We start from the raw sequence: 18316 nt of genomic DNA, 5'->3' as shown, positions 1-18316 counted from the left end.
CCCTAAAACTCTTTGCAGGTTATTGAATTTGTCATGCTTTCCAGAAACACACCGAATGTGTGATGCTCCCTGCTTACTTAATACAGCCCATTTTCTCCCCTCTCTGTAGTTGTACCCAGATCATCTTTACTGATTTGTTGTTATGCCACACAGAACATAAGGATGAGTATGAGATGACTAACAGACAGCAGTGAATTACAGCGTAATAATTCCATCAGGGAGGTTTGGTGGCATTATAAACAACAGGAGTGAAGTTTGGGTGGCTTGTAGGTCCCTAGAGCCTGGAGATTAAATTATGGCCCTGTAATTCAGTATATGCTTGGGTTTTACTTTATTATAGAGTGGGGAGATGGAAAAGACCTAGTAGGCCATCTAATCCATCTCCTTCCCCGTGCAGGAGCGTTCCCTGCTCCATGTTTATTAATGTTTTGTCCAGAGAAGTTTTCAGTGAGCCAAACAACTGGGCTCCTGTAAATACCCTGGGGACAGCGTTCACAGCCAAGTAGGTCTCGTGGGCAGACAGCTTTTCCTGACATTCATCGGGATACTTCCCTTTTAAACTGCATCTCCTTATTTTTAGTTTTTCTCCAGGTAACAACCAAAGTAACTGCTTGTCCTCCTGGATATATTCTCCCTCCAGTTACCTCTAGACTTGTTATCATTACAGTAGTTGTCTCTTATTAAAACTGTGTGTTTGGCTCTCAGCAGCTTCCCTTGTGATTCGGTCCCTCTGCACCCTATCCCACTGCGGTGCTCCTTTCTGTACTCCCTTTGGTTTGTCAATACCTTCCCGGTAACAAGATAGCTCATCCTGAACATAATATCCCGGGTACAGCCATGGCAATTATTCAGTCTGTTCATCCAACCAACAAACCAAAAAAATCTATTTCAGGTAGAGTGGCATTTGAAGGAAAAGTAGCTGGAAAAAAAGAACAAAGGAGGAAAAAAAGCCTGCAGAGCTCAGCCCTTGGATACTGTTATATATATGCTGTTACATATATGTGTGTGTGTGTATATATATACTGTTATATATGTTATACTGTTACACTTGGATACTGTTTGTGTAAATCGGATGCCTAAAAGTTTGTGTTTCCTTTCTGCTTAGATCAGAAACGATCGATGTGCGGGAATAGGAGGAAAGGTGTTATTTTTGAGTTTTCTATCCTAGTGACCCTGCGTAGTGGCACCGCTGGCCCTTTGCCATGGGTGGGACGGTGCGGTTGTCCTCAGATGCTGTTTTGCCCAGCTCGTGCTATGCCGGGACCGTGTCAGCCCCTGGCACTGGGGGAGGGTGTCATTGCAGGGGTACGACAGGACACTGTCGCAAAAACTTTGCCCCAGGAAGCAAATTCGATTTAATGCATCACCAACCTGACAAAAATGGTCCCATAGAGTGAGCCTTAGTGAGTGGTTTCCATCAACTTCAGGAGGATTTGTTCTGGGTACAAAAAAGCAGTAACAGTCCCCAGCAGAGATCACTTATTCATTCTCTGCTGTTTGCCATAGTGTTGTAGTACTACCAGTGACTAACTTTATATTTTGGCAGAGATTTTTTTTTTCTTCCGTATGGTTTCTAGTGTTAAATACCATCAATTTGTTGTAGTGATATGTCTAGTCTGTAGGTGTAATTTTTTGTATTCAGAGATATTTGAGATGAAAGGTGCCTAATGAAGGAGGAGCACGGTAAGCACCACTGCTTAATGGCACCAGTCACGCCGTGCTTTGACAGGGCTGGGAGCCCCCTGGGCTGGGGGAAGGGGGCCCTGCCCCGGGCAGGGGGGTGGCACTGGATGGGCTTCAAGGTCCCTTCCAACCCCAAATGTTCTGTCAGTCTGTGATGACTATAGAAAAATTAGTCCATGCTGCTGGAGTTAAAACCTGAATCATGATACACACGTGCAGAGAAGAACATATTGCAGAAGAGCGAACTGCCTTAATTCTGACATATTTTTATAACTTGACCTTGCAGCTGATAGTGGCCTGGCAACTTTAATGTTCTTTTGAGAGGGATTTGTAGGTTGTTTTAGTTTTTTATATATCACAACAAAAACTCAGTATATGCAGTTCAGTGAGTTCCTTAGTAATGCACTGTGTTACGTTTTAATATGTCTCCTGAATGAGCTACATTTCTCTGCATTTGTAATGACATGACAAGGACTGATTTTACTTGCCTTTACTTTTATAAAATGTTTGCCAATAATTTATTCCACCTGTGGAATGCATTTAATCCATACCATCATTAAACCATTTTAGATGAGCTGTGCTTTTGAACACATATTACAATTTTCTTTCACCTGACTTTTAATGAAAAATACCTTTTTAATAAAGCTGTCTCACCACAGCAATTCTAGATAGTGGCAAATCTTAAATTTCTCAAGCTGCTTTAATCAATAAAGTTATCACCAGTCGTTTCCCTTGATAACTGCTTCTTACGGAGACCCTGACTTTGCCTTCTGCTGCTGAGATGTTTTCAACCTGCACTTAGAATAGGAGGAACTCCCCAAAGTCCAATTTTCATTTTAACCTTTCCTCAATGGCCTAGAAATAACAGATTGCCAGTATTACTTTAATAGATTGGAAATTTAAACCTCTTAGAGGTAACCAGACCTATCTTATGATTCAGTAATATGACAAAGAATAACACATCTTAAAGGTTACTGAAATGCCTAATTCATATGTTTTAAGGCAGCTGTAACAGTGGATGATTTTTACAGCTTTACAATAAAACCTAAATAATGTTAAGGTTCCGGTAGTTTTATATAATCATAAAAAGTTCTCTCTGTAGCAAATTGCCCTGCTTTAATGGGAGTTATGGCAGGTCATACTGGAGTGCATAAACTACTGGTAGTTAACCAATTCCCATTTCTGCCACCTGCAAGTCTCAGGTGGGAGTTAGTGGCGCGTGAGAGCAGAGGGAGGTCACCCCGAGTGTGGCACGGCGGACCCGCCACCATCCTGGCATGCCCTCCTCGCTCACCGGGCACGATGGGGGAAGGTTTTCCGTCTCCAAAAGAAGAATGGAGCCGCCCGGTGAAGTTTCAAGCTTCGAGTCCTGCTGGAAGCTTATTGAAACCTGGCTGGCCCTGCAGCCTTTGGAAATCTGCCCCGGAGGTTTAATGTATTTCTTTGTTTCACCTGCCTTGTTGTACACCTTCTCTCAGATCAGAAGCCACATGCAATGCCCTTTGTGTGTTTGATGCTTGCACAGCTAGTAGTTCCAAGATGGAAACTTATTTAACAGTAATATGGAATCCTGAAGCCTAAGAGATTACTGGTTGGGCCAAGGAGAATAGGGAGAAAAGTAAATGCATCATATTTCTTGTGTAAAGGGGTTTAATCCATTAATCAAGATATTGTGTATAAGCTTTATATCCCTATGTCCCTGGCATGTTTAGCTTGATTAAGGTTATTAAGCCTATAGCAAAAATCTGTTTAGGCATAAATATGTTTGACTCTGGAACCATTCACTGTGTTAAATATTCTGTTGAAGTTAGTACACTTCCTTCTGTACATCTCTTCATTTGCATCCTCTGCTTCAACCTCTGAAGTATCATACCTGAGCTTGTCCTAGTAAACACTGCATTGCAACACGAGCATGACTGGGTAGTACAGAAGTACCGTCTTTCTGCCTCATTAATTTTCTTACTCCATAATTCCTTTTCTGATCAAACATTTTTCTGTGATCTTAGTGAATTCTAAGACTCTGTTTGCAGACAAAAGACACGGGAGGTTCCCATTCACCACCCTACCAACATCTCTGAAGGCTTATTAGTGTTGGCTACTTATGTGGGTGAGAGGAGTCAGTCCCCACCTCCATCTAGCTCTGGGTCTGTGGCCCAGACACCACCAGTAAGATTGCTGACAGTGATGGTGATCTCTGTGCCACAGACGTTTGTCCGGTGAGGAATGTATTGTGCCTTCCCACCCCCAAATTCTTAGAGGTCATGTTTGTCTCCTCCATTATCACTGCTGATCTGGATTGAGTTTGATGGGGTCTGTTCAACAGCAGTGGCTTCACTCAGCTTTGGCACACGTGTGCTTTATTTACTGCGTGTCTACAACCACACACACCATCTCTCACCAGCTATGTGGCTTAGGAGAAAATAAATTACATCCATCTTAATTCTCTGACGATTTGCCTTAAAATGAGAGAGACTGTCTCTGCATTTTTGCCCTTCTTTTTAGTAAATTTTTAGCCGATCCAAAAGAAGTGACTTCTACAGAATAATTGAACAGATTAATGGTGTGATCCCTGTGTAAAATGTGAACATAAACGGGGATCTTTTAATTCTTGCTTTCAGTGGGTATGTGACCTTTCAGTTTTATATCTTTCTCTCTCTTCTTACCATATTGCAGTCAGAGAGGAAGTTAAACCCAGGTTTGACAGGTAGAGTTTTTTTATTTCCCTTGACAGTGCACCTTTTGACCTCTATCTTCTTGCCAATGATTTTTTAAATCCTAAATGATTTGGGAATAATTGCTCCTCCTTTAGTGATTATTGCCCTTCACCGATAGTAAATCTGTGAAATCCCTGGGGGCTGGAGTACGTTTTTGTATGCGTATGCCACAAGCTGGCCTGGACAGGCATCGCTGCTCATCTGCAGCTGCACTTGCAGAGCTGCCAGGCATCTTGCAGGAAAACTTGCCTGGACGGGGTAAAATACAGCCCCCGCGAGCAAGAGGGTGCTTGGTGGGCTGCCCCGCTCTGCCCTTTCCCGTTTTCAGAGGAAATTAATTTGCAGAGTTTTGAGTACCCAGGACTGAAACTGTCTTTCCTTCAGAAATCTCATTCTGAATGCCTGGGTTCAGGCTGAGCGTGCGGGTGGTGGAGGGCAGGTCTGCTCCTGGGGTCCCCCCTGCGGGAACGTTCCCTGTTCCCCTCGGGGAGGTGTTGGAAGGAATTTTATAAGAAGAGGGGATTATAAACTCTTAAAGCCAGTGGTGAAAAATGATTAAATATCTTAAAGCAGCTTGAGGGTAAATGGGTACTGATGGTTGCCTGGGAGTGATGTTGCCAGGTTCTTTGCAGCTCTGCATGTAACAGTGGGATTATTCTGTTTTCCTCATCTGTGTATACATGCTTTATTTACTAATTGCTTAAAATGAACCCATTATTTTCTCCCCATTTTGTGCTGGATTGCTTGTTTGGAGGAGTAGTAAGGAAAGGTGAACTATCTACAGGGGAAGGCATCTTATTAGGAACACACGCATTTCCATGAGCAGAGTGGATAAGGAAAATGGTCCAATAAAGGATGGAAAAGTCTGAGCCCTCCGTTGTCTGGCGGGTTTAAAGCAGTTTGTGAGCAGAGAGCTGGAAAGGCAGAGGTACCTGTCCCAAAGCCTCTGCTGCTCCTTCCCTATGGGCATTCCATCTCCAGCTCTGGCCCCTTTGTCACAGGTCCTTATGTCTCTCTGCTCCTTAAAGGATCTCTCAAAGCCTAGCCACAGCTCTCAAAGTGACTCTTTTAGGCAGAATGAAGCAAGGGTGGGCTTATATAAACTGTTTCAGAATAAGCTACTTCAGCATGATACCAGACAGATGAGCCTTGGCTCAAGAGGGCATCCTATTACATCCCCTAACCTGAGGTATGGTGATCATCCCTCATGTGAACAGTGTTAAAAAACAACATGGAAGATAAACTGGGCTAGTAACTGCTATAGATAATCTTGCACACTGCACCTGATGCTTTACTCAAAAGAGGATTTAGTTTTTATCAGCTGAAGCTGTTCCAGATACATCTGTTCGTAGCTCAGTTTGGTTTATGAATGGTCTCAGAAAAGCTGTTCAGCTATGTCTTTAGGTATATCCTGAGATTTCCTTGGCGTGCTATGTAGTAAGTGGGAGAAGATTCTGTTGTAATTAGATGATTAATAAAAATAGCTCTGGAGCTTTAGTATTTTTAGACTTCTTCAGTATTTATGATTTAGTCCTGCCCAGCAGACTGCTTACAGAGTGGAAACTGAAGTGTGGGTGACACAGAAGACAAACTGGCTCTCGTATTGTTGCGTGCTACGTAAAAAAGGGGTGCTTCCACGTGAAGGCAAGGGAAGAAGAGGATTTTCTATTAGGCAGAACTGTAACTGGAATGGCGCCTGCAACACAGACTTTCTGTATGATTTTTCCCTTTAAAGCTGCAGCCAGCTGTAAGAAAAGACTCGGCATTCCCGTCGATTGCCACTTCTGGAGAAGCCGATGCCTGCTCTGCCGTGCGCGCCTCGTTCCCATGACCTCTCTGACAAGGGCCTATTTATCAGTTCTCCACAGATGGAAAAATGTGGGGTTGGCTTTCTGTGCGTGCCCAGCAGAGTCCCCCTTGGTGCTGCTCTCAGGAACCCAGCCACCATCTAAGGCAATCCTGGTCCCCTTGCAAACATGCCTTTTAACCTCCCAAGCCCCATACGTGGGGCAACGACCCGCCACGTCAGACCTTAGAAAAAGCTCAAACCACACAAAGGATGAAGGCGATTTCTTTAGTAAGAAAAGAAACACTCTGCAGAGTGACTCCGTGTGTCTGATGTGCAGGTATGAAGATAATCAAAAGCACTGGGGAGGAACGGGAGTTCAGGCAGGAATTTCTAGAGCTGCAGGGTGCCATCGTTGTGAAAGCCTGGCAGTTACATTTATGAAGTCAACAAGATGAAGTGGCTAAAGATGCAACTAATTCATGGATTTTAGATAAAATTCAACTTTGATACATCAGGTGCAAAAACAGCCTTTAAAATCAGATAGATAAACTAGATTACATATTTTCAAAGCTGGTGCGTTTCCCCAGTTTTAGGCGGTGCCTCTGTCCAGAGTAATCCACAATGCTTTTGGAAGGTTGAAAGCTGATTTTTTGCTTATTCATTGAAGATTACTGTCTTGTGTATATGCTGGGTTTTGTTGAAACTCTAAAATGAACCCCCCCCAACCATTTTTAAATTTTAAGAATAAAGTAAATGTAGTAATTTTTAATGCAGGATGACAATAAGCACTTGAATTTTTGAAGACGCAGTTGTTAATGAGAAAGACGCCTTGGTTGATACACTTCAAATTAACAAAGATCTTTAACAAAGATAGGAACTCTGAAGTGAGCATGTGTGCTACATGTTTTCATCAGACACTCAGACAAATCTTAGCACAGCCAGAACGGCTGTTCTCAGTTACATTTTTTTTGCTAATTTACCCAATTGAATTTGTTAGTATTCGCATAGACTTAAGCTGGCTGTAACACAAGCCATGCTAGGCCTGTAGATATTATATCACATAGTGCAAAAATAAATAAATTAGATTCTACAATGGTTTTCGAAATTTCTGTATCAACCTGAGCATGGGTTGGGACCAAGCTCTGCGAAGCTACACGTCTCAGTGGTCACAGGCTTAAGCTTTTGATTGGCTTTTAGAATACCAACTTTAAGGAATTTTTTAAAAAGTTAAGCCTAATTTAAACTGCTTGGAGCATAACTCAAATGCATCATTAGGAACAGAATAGGACTAACTTCATAAAATTCTACATTTTCTTTGAACTGTGCTGAATCACTTTGATTTTTGTGATTGACTACGAATTGTACAGATGTGTACTGCACTACTACATTGCTCGAGGAGCTATAGCATGAATTATATTCAAGGTAGGATGACACTTAATCAATACGGTGACAATATTATCTTGTTTAATTTGTCTGATGGCAGTATTAAACATCAAATCAAGCTGTTTGTTATGTCAAAGGAGTGTGACGTATGGCAGAAATAAAAATTCACTTGACGCCCGTTTTTCTGTATTTCATTGCTGTGACAGGCCATCATGATTGGAGATGATATTGTGAATGATGTAGGAGGTGCCCAGCGGTGCGGTATGAGAGCTCTGCAAGTGCGGACAGGGAAGTACAGGTCAGTGCACACCCAGCCCCGAGCTCCATGGGGGAAAACGTGGAGAGAGGGGAAATAACTGCAGGTAATGATTTTTGTATTTACCTTTCAGCCGAGCGACACCATGCTCTCATTTCCTTACAATACATTAATTTCTGAAAGAAAAGGAGTTACAGTCTGGAACCCGGTGCACATTCAAAGCGAACGTGCAAGACCAGATTTTTTCTGTGCCTTTTCCAGATCTTTTCCCGTTGTTGGCACAAGTTTGCTATCAATGTACACTCGTGTTTGTTGGCTGAACAAACACCTCCTTGTGCAGCAGTTAGGCTTGGGTGGATGATGACAGTTTCATTTGCAAAATGCAATTTGGGAAAACACTGTGTGTATGCAAGTGACAGGAAGGGGAAGACATATTGTCTTTGATCTTTTAAGAAATATTTTCTGTCAAATTACTGCTATAATTTTTTAATCACAGTGCATAGAACTGGTGTGTTTCTTGTTTTTTGTTTTTTTTTTTTTTTTTTTTTGCTGCTGTGTGAAAGTGTTGTACACTTGATATAAGATGTGTCTGAAACTTCTAGCAGGGTTAAGATTATAAAATTAGACTGTCGACTCAGTGATCTCTGTGGGTCATATCTCACAGCTTTATGAAGGACTCCATATGTCTGCTATTTCCTCCAGACATGTATTCAGCACTGAGATGTCTGGAATGTGAGAGCTGTTTCTCCACTTCTCGTCTTACCAGAGTGCAGGCTTCTGCAGGCTCACTCATCTCTTTCAAATGACCCCTCAAGCCCTTCTCCATGTCTCCACGATCCTGTGCTTTCCCTGCCCCAAGAGCTACCTCCCTGCAGCTCAGGAGACCTGAGTGCAGTTGCAAACAGGGCACGGTCCAGGGTTGCCTGGTGGAAAATGAATCCATCATCTGATGCTCAGGCCAGGTTAGGGTCGAGGTCAGCTCAAGGTGACTCCAAATGCAGTGCAGACATCAGTCCCTACGTTTAACGTTTGGATTCCATAACACTCAGAATCTCCTCTTAACCATAACCATGCCTCTTCGTTGTAGGCATGGTTCAGCAGCACCATCTGTCATTTGACATGGTTCATATTTTTACAGTTTTTCTTGATTTTCAAATACTAAGACTGTCCAAGAAGGATAGCCTTTTTGGGTGCGATGCAGCACGTGAGAGTGGTGCTTGCCATAGGCTACCTGGAAAGTTATTTTATTAGTTTTCAAGTCAATCTGTTTCTCAATTTGCCCTTTAGTTTGTGTAAGGCGATAAAGTAATACCCAGTGCCTTAATTCTAATAGACCAGGAAGTGATGATTTCTGAGACAGAAATAAAACAGATGAAAGTGTATTCTATTTTGTGTATTTTTGTATCTTTAAGTTGCTACATTTCAAAATCAGTTACCTATCTGAATAAAGCTCAGAAAATCCTAAGGATTAAAAAAGTAAGTATATGGTTTGTTCTATTGGGATTACTTGTCTGTAATCCATGTAATCCCATTAATTTCCTAAAGGATAAAATAAGGATTCAGTGGTTAATTTTACTCTGATATTTATGGGATCACTTTGTGAATCCACTTCTTAGTGTCACACAGGTATGGGTGTCAGTGAAGAAGGTATCTCTGCACACAGAGGTAAATTAGACCTTTGCTACTGAACAAATACCTCCTGTGACATACTTTGCCCATCATAAAATATGCCACAGGTGATGCTGCATTCAGACTGTTCAGGCAACGGGCATAAACTGTATATACACACACACACACATATAAATATGTGTAATCATATGCTGGAAAAACATTTTCTTGTATCAAGTTTGATTCATGACTTCACAGCTGAAAGGGAGTCATCCGCTGTTCTAGATGGGGAAAAAAGATTGTTTTCCACTGTTAATGTTTCCTGTTTCGATGTGTGGTTGCTGTTATCTGAAGTCGTGTACTATTCTGTGACAGTGAAATACAGATGAGTGTCTCTCTGAACTGAGCATGCGGTGCCATTCCTGTTGTTAGCAATTGTGAGTAAAATGAAATAGCTTGTTTGCCAAGAGGGATCAGAGATATATGTATTTTTAAGAATGACTGATTTCGCATACCTGGAAAATCAAAACACACAGTATTGAAGGAGAGACAGAAGAAAACAAGTGAATCAAAGCTGATGGCAAGATAAATTAAAAATAGCAGAAAATGTAATTATTTTATGGCGGGTTTAGTGTGAAGCCTGATATTCAAGATTATGCATAGGTCCTCTCTTTCACTTGTATGGTAGTCCTTGCTGACACAGAGCTGTGTGCTACACCCAAGTACCTCTGGATGGCACCGTTAGTACATTCACTTCAGTATTAGCCACAGCTTTGGGACCTCCCCACAATCTAAGGCTGTTTCTGCAAAATTGTAAATCACAAAGGCGTCAGGGTTTAACTGTAGCTGCTGGGTGTCAGTGTGGTGACATTTCCACAGATTTCAGTTACGAGAGTCTTGCAGCTTGGGACATGGGTGATCACCCCAGTTGAGTTGTCTCCGTGTTTCTACAGCCATGAGTAGTTTTTTCCATTTCCACCACCACAGTGGTGCCTCACTTCAGCAAAACGGATGCAGAGCTGGTTCGAGAATAAAATAAAAAATAACAGAGGAACTATCCTGAGGAATTGTTGCAGATGCGTTTCACTGCATACTGCTGGATACATGGAAATTACATTATTTGCACAAGTTATCCCAGTGAGGGAATTTTGCATGTTGTTCTGTAGGTTCAAGGGATCCTGTTGTACCCCTCCATCCTCACCTCAATGCTGTCCCTGACTGGCAGACACTGTCACCTCCTGCGCACAAGTGTTCATCGGGGCAGCTCTCCTTATTTTAGGGGTTGATGCAGTTTACATGAACATTTTTGAGATCTGCTGCCCACCAAGGGTTACGCACCGTAGCACAAAAAAACGACACAAGCCAAGTTTTACTGTACTGTTTATTGTATTTCAAAGGGGCTTCAACCATCGCACGCAGATCACAGGCTGCAGAGCCACTCGGTGCATCTTACTTGCTTTAATAAGCCAAAAGAAAAAGTCCCCTTTGGCTCTGAAAGCCTTTTTTGGAAAGAATCGGTTGAGCTGCTGCTGCAGAGGTTTCTGCACGTTTTCTCCGGGGTGGTGTTTGGGCTGTGTTGCTCAGTGACGGTGGTGACGGGTCCCAGCTCCCTGCTGAACTGAGGAGCTGGTTTTGTGAATGCAAGGTGGGGGTGTTTGGGTTGGCAGGCGAGTCGAGGTCCAGAGAAGCAGAAGGGTATGCACGGAGAGCTGGCATAGCCCCGGGGCTGCCTCCCTCCTTGGGCTATCACCCTCCTGGCCTTTGCAGGGTCTTCTTCAGTGTTGGCTGCTCCTAGGGTGAGATTCAAAGTGTGCATTAAGCTGCTGGAAAAACATTCAGTTTTACATCACCTTGCATGGAGGTCCTGAAAGTTAGCTCCTTTGTCTTGCTTCTTTGGATCTTTAATACAATTTGTGCAGCTGATGTCCTTTAGTATGGCAAACTTTGCATGTTCCTCCCTCCTGCATCTATACTTACCTTCTTCTCCAAAGCACTTAATCCTCCAGCAGGACTTAATCGCAAGTGTTGAGCTCTTTCTCAGTAGCAAAACCAGCTGTAGCATAGATTAGTCCATGAAATGCAATAAATCCTAGCTGCAACATGGAATAAAATTTCTGCTGGCACAAGTCAGGGCAACAGTGAGAAGGTATAGGAATAAGATGGTGTTTGAGTTGACCTCAGCCAGCATGGTTCTTTGACATGGGATGAGTAGTTGGGTTGGCCAAGTATAGGCTTTTTTAGGTGTAAAATCCAAATGAAAAGCATCACTCTGGTCTGCAGGTTTGTCCACTCTCAGTTTGCGCCATGTACAGGACAGATCAGGTCCTTGCTGCAGACTCTTGTGTGCCAAGAGAAGCAGCTGGTGCTAGGTTTTTCAGCATTGGGAAATCTGACGCTCATTACAACGTTTCTGTGCACACCTGTGTGGAGGCCCTTCGTAGCCAACATCTTTCCCATCTAGGGAAGAACATGTCCTTGTCTTCCTGCACAGGGTATGTGCTAATTCCACTTCCAGCTAATTGGCCCTGACATCAAACCAATAATTTCCACAATAACTATCGATTCTGCAATGCTGCGTAATATCCTCGTTCCTCTTTGTAGTGTGCAAGTTAGAGCAGAGAAAAAGTACTTTGAGGCTTTTCCAACTGTCCCCCTGTAAAATTGGAAACAGCTTTCAGGTGCGTCAGTGCATCAAATTGCAGGTGGTTCTTGGCAGGGTAGAAGAATTACTTACCCCTTTCTCCTTGTTGTTATTTACAGGTCTTGATTTGTAAGTAAAGAATTTTCCATTGCTGGTATGAGGCAGTAGCAAGGAATATTCATGGCAGTGGTACCCACTGCCCCTGCTTGCCTGTGGGCTCCAAAACAGTTTCAGAGTCTGGCAATATGGGCTCGTCCCCTCTCAGTGCCCACGTGAGGTTTTCTTTGTTTGATTAGGGATTTATCTCACAGCCGTGGCTGATCCTGCAACATCCCTGAGCTGCCTCGTTACGGACATCAAGGATATCCCAGGGATGGAGGATGAAAGGATCGAGGCCCGTGAGAGCTGTCACCTCCCTCCAGCTCTGCCACTGTTCTCTGGGAAAACTGGGTCAAGTTACTTCATGTTACCGTTCTTCAGTTTCCCTACTTTATAATTACCCTCTAAGAAAAATTATCCCGACTTTCTTAGTAAAATGGCTTGTGATCTGTTCCTCTTAACTGATTGAAGAAAACATACAGAATTTGTACAGATTTATAGGAAATTGGCTCACCAGAAGAAAAATCCAGATGTGATCAAGACCAAAAGGAAAAGTCTGTCATTGCCAACTGATTAAGGATTGACAAAAACAAGGTGGGTTATAATAACATCCTAAATGAAGTTATCAAATTATTCTTAAAAAAAAAAAAAAAGATTTCCACCCATAGATAAATTCACAGCTGTTGCTGTATTAATAAATGAAAGCTCATTGCACCTTTTGCAAGGAAATAGTCACATCTTACTGCGCTGCAGAGAAGCAGCATCCCTCCACCCTTGCTTTCTTGCTCGCTGTGTTACTAACCACAGCCAAGATGAACAATTTTATTAGTTTGTTCACATCTCCTGGGTCTCGGTGGAGCATACCAAAAGTGCGTAATGCGAACGAACAGGCAGAGGCACTCCCTTTGTGCTGAAACAGAACCAGAGGCATTTTGATGGCCTCACAGTCCTGATAAGCCTGTTTCAAGTATTAAATGGAAAGACTTCCAACCCATATTTACACAGTAAAAAGTTGTATTATAATTCATGTTAGTTAACGTCTTAAGCAATGTTTATTAAAACCTGGTGTCAGCAAGTCTGTTTTCATTTTAACATGATAGCTGATTGCAGTCAATCCCAAGGCATAGTCTTACTCACCATTTACTGCACATTCAAGTCACTGCTCTGTCCACATGAGGATCTTCACACGTGTTTATCAATTCCTTGACCATGATTTGTTTACTGTAATCTTTTCATCAGCTTTGTAGAAGTAGTTCAGAGTAAGTACTGCAGTGCCTTAGCATACGCATACTTGTCTGACAGCAGCCTTAAATTTTCCCAGTACGTTCAAGCATCCAGACACAGAAATTACATTTTTAGTATCTGGTGCTTTAGGAGTAAGTGGCCTATGAGAAAGTCTAAGTTCTTGATGCTGTAGTATGGTGTTGTACTCCAACCATCTACTTTTCAGTGCAGGATATAGCCATTTGCAATGCAAAATAACAAATTGCATTGGAAATATGTTATCGTTGAACTACAGGTGGTGAACCTGGGAAGCAGAAGATTTTACCCTCTGACTGTAAAGAATCATATTTTGTGTGTCTTGAATATTTCTGTTTCCTTAACATAACCAAGTGTTTACGTTCAGTAAAGCTACTATTTGATATTAGAAATACCAGTTGGACTGGATGATTGTTGTAGGTCCCTTTCAACTGAACTATTCTATTCTATTCTATTCTATTCTATTCTATTCTATTCTATTCTATTCTATTCTATTCTATTCTATTCTATTCTATTCTATTCCGTTACGTTCTGTTCTGTTCTGTTCTATCCTGTTCTAAATGCAGATTATACCTGAGCTAAAACACACCTGAAGGGAGAAAGGAGGGGAATAGAGAGTTCTGCAACATTGTAACTAATGTGTAAATTTAATTATCTTCAGTCTAAAAGAGAAATGGGAGTTTTTGGTTTTTTTTTTATTACCATGTTAATTTACTCATTGGTACTGTAATAAAACTGAAGGACGCAGAGGTGCTCAGGATGTAGCCATACTAAGCGCTGTATGTATGCTTATGTCCTGCTCTGAAAAAATGAGTCTGAATATCAGAAAGGAGATCAGTCTGTGATGAGAGTAGGGGCAAGTATAAATAAGGGAGAAATGTATCAGGTCAGTGAGGAAGAGCAGTCTTAATCAGCAGTCTCAACAGTTCCTCTCTCTACCTGCCTAACGACCAACTTTCCCTTAGCAGTCCTACTCCAATCAGCTGTCACATCTCACACACTTATGGAAGGAAGCAATTTGCATTTTTCAAATCAAGATGGTAGTGACCACATCAGCCTGTGCTGCAGTTTTGCTTCCCCCTCTTGCTTCACATCCACCCGACGCATGCAGTAGCAGACACAGCTGCCTTGAAGGTTTCCATTTCTCCTCTCCCGAAGTTGATAAATAAAGTGTTGAAAGAGGAGGAGGCGGTACCAGTATCTGCTACTAGAAGCAAGAGGCAGTGGGACCTGGGAGGGCACGTGGCTCGGGTGGGCTTGATGTATGGGACTAAACCACTTCCAGACCCTCTCTGAAAAGCATCCAAAGCTAATGGCCATTTTGCTTTCCTTCTCTTTTGCTCTGGTGCCTCGATGTCTTGGTAGTACACGCTCTTCCCGCGTGGGCTGGCAGCCATCCTCCACCCGACACATCCACGTACACTCATGCACCTGCGTGAGTAACACCAGAGCCCTTGGCAGCTGCTTGTCCAACATGTTTGTGTTTTTCTCCTCCCTGCAGAGACATCATTCGCGAGCTGAGGTGGCGGTGGCAGGACTGCCTGAAAGGAGGCAGCTCGGGGGCTTTCCAGGGTTTCCACAGGGCGTGTTCACCTCCTGCACAGCACCCGCTGTCGCTGCAGACGCCCGTGGCCTCCCCCGAGCTGCCCACCCGAGGGGACCCGCAGGCTTTTAGTAGGACAGATCCACCTCTAGCTCCTGCTAGACCCCCAGCCTCCCTCCTTGCTACAAGCCCGAGCCATGCCCTCTGCAAGATGGGACAGGGACCAGGTCCTTGCTTATTTTTATCTTCAGGAGCCTTTTCTCAGCACCAGCATAAGGCTGCAGTAGAAAAATCCCCCAGCAAAGCAGTCCTGGGAGCCGGCCGAGCGCAGCAGTGTTTCTCAACACTTGTCACTTGCAGAATGCCGAGCTGTATTAGCTTGTTCAACAGTTGACAGCGATGATGAATACCATACCAATCGCTAACTACTTTATTTCCGTAAAAATGCTAATGAGCATGTTGAAATGTGCTGCAGAAATGGCAGAGCTGGGACAGCTGCACAATTGTGGTTTCACTAGAGATTTCCTTTTTTTTAAAACGCAGGTTCCTCTTCTCTGCATATTTTTTTTTTTTTTTTTTCCCATAGTTAAATGCCATCCCGGCTCACTTGGTGCGTGGAGTCCTCTCAGCGAGCAGCACACGGAGCATGGCCGGAGAGGAGGCTGCTCTGATTGATAAAACCAAAGCAGAGCCTTGTTTTCAAAGGGAAAGAGAAGCAAACAAGAGAGAGGCAGGCCAAGTCAGCTGCTGATGTAACTCCCTTGGAGCAAATGGTTCGGTATCTGAGATTTAATCTTCTGGCTTGGGCTCTTGCTCTCACTGTAAACATGCTCAGGAGCCACGGTGCTGGAGCATTACTTTGTGCCGGCACTCTGAAAGCACAAAGCAACCAAGTATTCGCGCTTTAACACTGTGCTGAGTGGCCCACGGGTGCTGGAGGGTCACCTGCAGGTTTAGCTAGTGACATTCATTTTCCCCCCCACCCCACCCCACCCCCCGAGATTGGGTTTAACCAACAAGCCCACAGTGGCTGCCCAGTCGCCATCGTGTTTTCTGCTCCTGAGATTCAGAGCAGGGCCCTGTGTTTCATCGCTCGGGCACACGGCCGTGCGTTTGTAGGGGGAGGTGGGTGCTCAGGGGACCACCAGCCATCACGGCCCCAGAGCCACGCTGGGGGCTTGTCCGTGTGGCTTTTCCGGCGGCCACAGAGGTGACGGGGCCGAGTGTTTGTTGGGGTGCGGAGTTAAAAATGAAGCACCCCTCCGTGCCAGCTTTAGGTCTTCTGCAAGCGCCGGGAAACTGCGATTGCTCTGCACGTGAGTGCTCAGGTGCTGCGGCAGGAGTGAGGGCGTGACGTGAGAAAAGGGGTTTGGGTGAAGAGCAGTGCTCCCCTGCCAGCTCCGGGCGCTGCTCTTCGCTGGGGCTGGGGACGGCTTGCAGCTGGCACTGGGACGTGACTCATGTTCACACTTTGTGCCCTGAAAGGCGATTGTTCTTGTCTGTGGTTTTCGCTCATTGTGCACGGTTACGCCTCGGCCTTGCGCGCTCAGGGGTTGCTGAAAGATGAGCCTGTTCAGCACGCGGGGCCGGGGCTGTTGCATGGGGTCTGCATCCTGTGTCGAGTCTTTAAACTCGAGCCGTCGGCCTCCCTAAAAATGGTGATGGGCCTCGAGGGCTGTGGGGAGCGGGGCTGGGGAGCCCCCGGCGGCTTCAGCCCCCTGCAAGTACTGTCACCCCTCATATCGACCTGCAGCTCAACTCGAAAGCTTTTTCCTTTTCTTTGTAACGCCGCTCTGACTGAGGCTACGCAGGCCCGCACGATCAGCTGGGACTAACCCTCCGCTAAATTCTGCCCCCAGTCCGTAGGCCCATTCCCGTGTGAATACAATTTCTGTGGTGCCTCCAGGGACTCGCTCCAGTCGTTGATCTTGGCCGTGTTTCTTGCACATTACTTTCCTTATGCCAGCTGATGCTTTCATTTCACAGTTCCCGGTTGCTTTTCCCTTCCCAGGCACGCTCTGAGTGCCCTCGGAGGTGTGCAGGGAGGAGAGGGTGTCAGGTTTGTCCTTCCAGCTTCCACTCACTCCCAACCCGTTGTAACCGCTGTCACTCTCTCTACACACAAGCGAAGTTGCACAGCCTGTCCCTAGGTGGGAAGCTTGGCTGTGCAGCTCATGTCGCTGTGCTGCTGCAGACGGCTGCATTCTTGCAGGAAAAAAAAAAAAAAAAAAAAAGGATCTTTTTTTTTGAGTCATCCTGCCCCGTTTCCAACAGCAGCAGAGCAAACACCCAAGCTGGTCCCTCCGAGTTGCCTTTGCAGAGGGAGCTGGGCACCTGTAGCTGGAAGCCCTCTTGTCCTAAAGCAGGCCAAGCAGATCTGGATGTGCTCTGGGGAAGCTTCCTCTGCCCCCTGCCCAGGCTGGGCTTGGTGGGGACCAGCTCTACCCACAGCAACACATCGCTTGCTTAAATGACCAAAGGACTGCGTAAGCATCGGCTGATCAGTCTGTTGCAAGCAGAAAAATTAGTGCAGAGTTTTTCCACTGGCTGGGTGATGGAGTTAGCAGAGCCGGGCGGGTGCGTGTTAGCTCACAGGCTGTGGGCTGCACAACACCTTGTGCTTTGCAGGGTCCTTCTTCCCCATCCCCCGGGACCCTGCCGGTTCCCAGTTTGTACTGGAGGAGACGGGTTTCTCACGGTGCAAATTTCCAGAGGGCTACGTGGGGCAGGATGCAGCCAGCAGTGCTCCGCCGTGCCAGATCAAATCCAGACCCTGATTTTGGATTTGCAGTTGCAGTTTGTGGAGGGTGGGCGGGAGATTGAAGTGCTTTTCTTCTTGGCGTGAACCGCCGGAGCACCGTGCCGAGCAAAGCAGCTGCCACTTGCCTTTAAAAGGGGCTCCTGTGCTGCAGAGCCCCTTCACCTGCCACAAAGCCGAGCTTTGTTCAAACCCCAGCAGGCGGTTGCAGTTGAATAACGTGAGCTGTTCAGCTTGGCTGTTGGCTGCACGACACTGAAATCAGGCCTAAAAATAGGAGGATGTCTGACCCTGAAGTGAAGGATTTTCGCTTGTAACCCAGCCTGGCGCCCGCCCAGGGTGACATCATCTGGAGGGGAAGTTGGAAAAGCTTCCAAATTCGTTGCTCTCTGCGCAGGAGTGCTAAACGCCTGTGTCAACTGATAATCAGGAGGCATGTTTGCTGTGCCAATGGATCAGGGGAAGGAGGGAATGGGGAAGAAAAGACCCGAAGATGGAGGAGAAAGATCAGAGCTGCATGTTGGAAAAGGGTTTTGGGAGTGTTGCCTGTGTATCACTCAAGGGGAGATGATAGAAGCAAAG

General features: G+C 44.9%; 1 protein-coding gene across 7 annotated transcripts in view; it reads left to right on the top strand.

Moving 5' to 3' along the window:
* Positions 1-18316, top strand: part of LOC104367620 (phospholysine phosphohistidine inorganic pyrophosphate phosphatase) — a 95594-nt gene that overhangs the window by 20606 nt on the left and 56672 nt on the right. For 6 of the 7 annotated variants that reach the window (XR_004406483.2, XM_032988519.2, XM_032988517.2 and 3 more), the window contains exon 6: positions 7776-7867. Coding sequence is in view for 6 of the 7 variants with exons in the window: in XM_032988519.2 (XP_032844410.2) it covers positions 7776-7867 (92 nt within the window). In the remaining variant the exon portion in view is untranslated. Of the gene's footprint in view, positions 1-7775; positions 7868-7958; positions 9840-18316 lie in introns of those variants that run through there. The other variant, XM_032988518.2, reaches the window with a different exon arrangement.

The sequence above is a fragment of the Tyto alba genome, unplaced genomic scaffold, assembly GCF_018691265.1.
Source record: "Tyto alba isolate M040663 unplaced genomic scaffold, T.alba_DEE_v4.0 Super-Scaffold_1, whole genome shotgun sequence".
NCBI lineage: Eukaryota > Metazoa > Chordata > Aves > Strigiformes > Tytonidae > Tyto > Tyto alba.
Note: the sequence above shows the minus strand (reverse complement) of the source record. Positions and strands in the feature narration are given on the sequence as shown.